General features: G+C 35.4%; 1 protein-coding gene across 1 annotated transcript in view; it reads right to left on the minus strand.

Annotated features, from left to right (window-relative positions):
- Rims2 (regulating synaptic membrane exocytosis 2) overlaps positions 1–6,537 on the minus strand; it is a 535,330-nt gene that overhangs the window by 284,356 nt on the left and 244,437 nt on the right. The window contains exons 14-15 of the mRNA XM_023702342.1: positions 6,345–6,516; positions 3,382–3,535 (exon numbers count right to left, since the gene is read on the minus strand). Of these exons, the coding sequence (XP_023558110.1) occupies positions 3,382–3,535; positions 6,345–6,516 (326 nt within the window). The remainder of the gene's footprint in view (positions 1–3,381; positions 3,536–6,344; positions 6,517–6,537) is intronic.

Raw genomic sequence — 6,537 nt, forward strand, 5'->3', positions numbered from 1 at the left:
CACTAAGAGAACAATATGCAATGTACTAATTATTGAAAATGTGCCAGTACTCGGTTTTGAAACTGTCTTGTTGATAGTTGTTTCTCAATAAAATTATTTTTAAAAAAGAAAAAATAAGTAAAGTTTAAGCAACAAAAATTAAAATATATATAGTTCTAGAAACATTAAACAGAGCAATTAGATGAGAGAAAAAAAATTTAAAATAAAGATAGGAAAGGAGGAAGTTAAATTATCATCATTTATTGTTGATATACTACTACACATAGAAGACCTCCAAAATTTCACCAAAAAACTTCTATATGTAATAACCAAATTCAGTAATGTAGCAGGATACAAACTCAACACTGAAAAGTCAATAGCTTTGCTAGACGTGAACAACACACTCACTGAGAGAGAACAGACAAACAACACCTTTCACAATAGCATCCAAAACACAAAATGCTGAGGAATCATTCTAACAAAATAAATGAAAGATCTATACACTGAAAACTATAGTACCCTGAAAAAGGAGATTAAAGGGGATATTAGCAAATGGAAAGATTCTCTATTGTAGGATAGGTGGGACTAATATGGTAAAAATGGCCATACTGCCAAAACTATTACAGAGACAATGCAATCCTGATCAAAATACCAATAGCATACCTCACAGAAATAAAAGCAAACAAACAAAAAATCCTAAACTTCATTTGGAACCAGAACAGATGTATAACAGCAAAGCAATTCTGGACAACAAAAGCAAGGCAAGGGCCATCACAATCCCTGACTTTAAATTGTATCACAAAGCTACTGTGACAAAAACAACATGGTACTAGCAAAAAAAAAAAAAAAACAGGCCCAAGAATCAGTGGAACAGAACAAAAGATGCAAAAACAACTCCAAGCACAGTCAGCTATTTTATTTTTGACAAAGGGGCAGAACACTTCCATTGGAAGAAAGATAGCTTCTTTTAACAAATGATACTGAGAAAACTGGCTTTCCATAAGCCAAAGAGTAAACATAGATCCCCTACCTCTACCATGCACTAAATAAAAATCAAAATGGATCAAAGACCTAAATATTAAAACAGAAACACTAAATCTAATGGAAGGTAGAATAGGGAAAAACTCTTGAAGATATAGATGTAAGCAAACACTATGAATAAAACCCTGATCACATAGGAAATATTAAATCAACAACTGAGATCTTATCTTATGAAAAGCTTTTAAACAGAAATCACCAACAAAGTGAAGAGACCACCCATACTGGGGGAAAAAATTTATCAGCTATTCATCAAAGGACTAATAATATCTAGAATATATATAAATAGTTCAAAAAATCAGACCCTCTCCCTAGTTTATAAATCTCCTTATGTTGGTTGGTCTTAAACTCAGGAGTTCCTCTCACCTTAGCCTCCAGAGTAGTTAGCAATAGTCATTATTTCTTCTATGTGTATGTACCCATTATTAATTTTAGGTAAGTTATTTATTAGGCATTAGTAATGACAAGACAACACGGAGATTAGGCAGAGAGAGTATGTTGCCTATGGAGAAATTTTGCAATTAGTGATCAATATTAGTGTCATTTAGGGAATGGGAAAATATTTAAAAAGTTACAAGATTTATTAAATTGATGGCACATACAGCTAAAAGAAGGTAATATAGTTTCACAGCTCCTCACATACACTATTCTCAATTATCCAGGGTGGGGGATTTGAAACTTGGTAAATTTAAAAGTTTCAGGTAGGGGCCAGGGAGATGGCTCAGTAGAATAAGCGCTTCCCTGGCAAGCACAAGGGCCTGGGTTCAATCCCCAGTTCCACCAAAAAAAAAAAAAAAAGTTTCAGGTAGTTTCTGCTCTCAAACATAATCATTATTGCTATAATGACAATAGTAACTTGAGTAAAGGCCAATCCTACTAGAACTGAGAATGCTGATTAGTAGCCTATAAACTTAAACTGTAATAATTAGTATATGTGACTTGTATTAATGATCTTCCATTACCCTATGCATATTATGATTTCCAGAGAATATACTGAATAGATAACAGTGGCCAGAAAGCATAAAATTAGTTTCATGAAATTCATTGTAATGCTGTAATCACTCTAACATAAAATGTAATAATGGCATTTGCAAATAAAGTGTTAGTAGATGTTTACAGTTGGGAAAGTCACCAAAATGATGGCTTCAGAATTAGAGTTCAATAAATATCATCCAAGAGTGAAATTATATTTTGTGCAAATAAAATTCCAATCATTAAATATATTACTTTTTAAATGAAGGAAGATGATTCTCTATGGTTTCTTACGATAGGCCACATGACCAATCAATTGCTCTTAATTCTCTGCTCATCCAACAGGCTTTGGATATATTTTAGTCCTTCATTCAACAGAAAGGGTGTGATCCTATACATAACAGTTATTTATTGTGTTGCCATATATACTTTCTATAATTTAAAAATTACATAATACTTATGCTTGTAAGTAGGCACTTAGGAAATTTGGTTAATGTCAGTTTTCTACTACTTGATAAAAATGTTGCTAACCCAGAAGCATGCTAACTCCATGCAAGAAAACTAAATGTATACTATACATGAATACTATGCAAAAAAACATGCAGCTACCTTATCTTTCAATAATAGATTCATCCAAAAAACCCTCAGTTGTGGGAGTAAAGAACCAAAAATATCACTTTTCAACTTGGAACCCCCTCCTGAATTTGTTAAGCTTCTCATTTTATTGCTCTGATTCATTAACCACTTCTCATTGTTATGGTTTAGACTATGTATAATACAATGTAAAAATCTAAGTATGAAATATTCATAGTAATAAGAATAACAACAATAACAATTTCTATTCTAGAGAGTAAAAGACTTCTTATAATACTTGATGAGGTAGGTATTACTATTTCCAATATATAGAAAGAAACTGAGAACATTTGCCTCAAATCATGGAACTCTAATCTGATCAAGATTTCAACACTGCTTAGGCTGAAATTAAACCTCATAGTTTCAACCATTATGCTATACTTGCTATCCTAAACATTTATAAAACACTGGAGATAATGAAAGTAGAAATGATAATTTGAGGTATCAACAGCAACATAACCATACTCTACTATAACAGCCATATGATTCCTACATTTAAGGTACTATAGGTTCTAAGATTTGAATATAATTGCTTATTTAGGGTCATACAGCCACAGTACAATGATAAAGCACTTTAACATTATGACAAGTAAATGCTATGGCTACAGCTTTATATTAGTGTAGCAAATAATAGAATAACTTCAACAATACTTTTAACAATAGTAACAGAATGCTTGTATGGTCTTGCTATTCTGTCACATGTACACTTGAAATGAGAAAAATTCAATAGAGATACGATAAATGTGGTTTGAAACGTACTTTGCAATCTCCGTGTTGGGCTCTCTCCGTGGAGCTGTCTTCGTGGCATGTATGGAGATGGGTGGGGAAGGGGCAAGGAGGAGGCATCGTGGGTCTGGAGTTTGTACCAGTGCGGCTCATCATCCAGCAATGCTGTTTCTAGTTCAATTAAAATCTACAGGCCCAAGAGACAAAGGACTGTTACAGTACAACAGTGATACACATGTTCTTACAACTTTTATAATAGTAATGGTAATGCTGTTAGATCAAAAATAAAGTCATTTGGATATTGCAAAATGATCAGCACATTTTGACTAAAAGTTAAAGTTTTCTAACTTAAGATTTACTAATTTTAAATATATACCATATTCACTCGGTAGACCCTCGACCACAAAACTACTAGTTGATATTAAATTTCCCATGACAGAATTAACAATTTTTATTTTTAAAATGTCTGTAATAACAACTAATATTTGTGTATCATTTTATAATTTAGGGGCTGGAGAGATGGCTCAGTGGTCTAAAGCACCTACTTGGAACAAGCTTGGCAAAGCACAGGGACCGCGGTTCGATCCCCCAGCACCACATGCCAGCCCCACCCCCTGGTGGGCTGAGCTGGCCACACACACACACACACACACACACACACACACACACACAATAAATGTTAAAAAAATAAAGTTTTATAATTTAAAAGTGTTTCCATTCATAGTCACTAGCTTAGCTTTTACAAGAACTCTCAAATGAAAGAGAAATCCTACTTGAAGTACTCATAAAGTATTAAGAACTATATCATTGTGCTATTTATCTAAATTTCAAAAGAATCTACTAGTGTCTTAAAGGCAAAGATAACAAGGATACAAAAGGGTGAAAGAACTTCTCTGAGGTCACACCAACTTTAAGTGGAAAAGGTGAAACAAATCAACCTGTCTTCCTTAGGAACTCTATGCTCACTGTACCATGCTGCTAAGAGTTCAAGCCAAAGGCATCATGTTATCTTATCAAGTCATACAATTATGTCAGTTAAAAAAACATAGAAGGACATATTGAGCTAGGAGCTATACCTATAATATCGATTTTATAATAAGAATAGTTTAAGGTTATAAACTTTACCACTCTACAGAAATAGTGGGCTATTTTCTTTTAAAGCATTGTGCGAGCTTAAAGCATTGGCACTTGATGGGATGAGATATGCTAGGTAAAGACAGATTATTATTTACTTCCACAGGTGAAGAGACAAAATGGCTACTGTTTCACTGTAAATTTTGCCTAGTCATTTTCAAAATTATAGGCTTTATGTTCTGAGTGGGGATTTTTGGTCCCAAGTGTTTACACATAGACAGACAGACAGACAGACAGACAGACAGACAGACAGACACACACACACACACACACACACACACACATTTATGTAATCCTCATAGTAACTCTGAGCTGTACACTAGGATTACTCCCACTAGAATGAAGGAGAAACCAAAACACAAAGTAACTTAAATAGCTCAATTAAGAGCACGAAGCTCATAGTGGTACCACCAGTCATGTGTAGACGCAGGAACTGGAACCAGTTTATCCTCCTAAGACGTGTGTTACTCTTCTTCCCAAATATGTATGACTCTGGTCCCTTTGCTGATAGCATTCAGTTCAATACCTCTATATAAGTTGTTCCTCTCCCCTGAGACTACCATTAATCTACTTAGAGAACCCCACCACACTGAAAAGATTGAAAGTGGACAACGTAGCACACTAATCAGAAGAACTGCTTCCCATCTTCCCCTCTCCCTTTCATTTTCTATGTTACTATTAGAAAGTTTTTCTCAAGTGTAAATGCAGTTGAGCGCTCTACTCTCTCTTTAAAATTTGTCTCTGGTTCATAGCAGCCTCAGGATAAATGCACACTTCTAGATACTGAGGGATATGATCTGGTATCAGTTTAACCCTCACATCTTAATTCTCACCAGTTTCCCTTTCAATGTCAATACAACTGCCCAGACTTGATGTCTTGTTATTCTCTCTACAGGAATTTTACTTTTCTTGACTTTGCTAAATCCCACTTGAGGGATCTCCCTTGACCACTTACCTTTCCCTGCATGGTCTTTCTGTATTATTACACTCCCCCCACTATTGCAGTGAGTGTGCTGCACTTCCACTGCCATTCTCTTGTCTGGATTGCCAGGGGGCTGTAAATCTCCTAAAGTCAGCTACATGCCATATTCACCTTGAAGCCTCCTAGCACAATGCCTGATACTTTACAGAACTAAACAACAATCCATGAATAAATGAACTACTTTGTAGTGGTACAACTGGTGTAATAAACAAGACTTACGAAATACTACAAAATGAAGCAATGCATTTGTGAATGCATTTGACCTTTTATAATTCAATACTGAGATTTTGTTAGTAAGAATAAGCATGATAGAACTGCCACAGAGTGTTTCTGAGCTGGGCCTCCTTGTGTTTCTGAGACCACCCTTGAACTCCTGGGTTCCAGTGACACTCTAGAGCCAGGACTTCAGCTGTGTGCCCCCTCCAGGGCCAGCCTTGCTACTGCATAGTAAGAATCTCTTCTTTAACAAATGTAATTAATTTTATCTTAAAGCACTAGCTAAACTCATTATGTTAAATTAAGAAACTACAGATACTTGATATATAAAATTTTACTGACAGTCATTAAATCAAAGTATTCAGAATTGAGGGCCAGCAAGATAGCTCAGCGGGTAAAGCGCCTACTTAGGTAAGCTTAGGCAAGCGCCAGGACCGCTGTTCTATCCCCAGCATACTTTCTGCTCCAGCCCCACCCCCAGGGCAGGCTGAGCCAGGTACAGAGTCTGGGCATAGTAGCACACGCCTGTAATCTCAGTACTGGAGAGGCTGAAAACAGGAAGATCACAAGTCCAAGCTGCACAGTGAGACCCTGCAAAAACCAAATATATTTTTTTTAAAAGTATTCAGAATGACATGAATATTTTATAATCAATTCTAGGTACCTCTCCTAAAAATTCACTTTCTTCCTCTCGAACTCTAGCTTGATCCCAAAGAGTAATTTCCAGCATTCGTTCCCGAAATTCTCTCCGGTGAACCGGAGAATAAATGAATGTTTGGTTCCATTTGGGTTCCAATGTTTTCTTTACTGTTTTTGTTCTCCTCTTGTTTTTATCACTATGAAAAAGAAAACAATAT

This window comes from Octodon degus, unplaced genomic scaffold, assembly GCF_000260255.1.
Source record: "Octodon degus isolate 3935 unplaced genomic scaffold, OctDeg1.0 scaffold00148, whole genome shotgun sequence".
NCBI lineage: Eukaryota > Metazoa > Chordata > Mammalia > Rodentia > Octodontidae > Octodon > Octodon degus.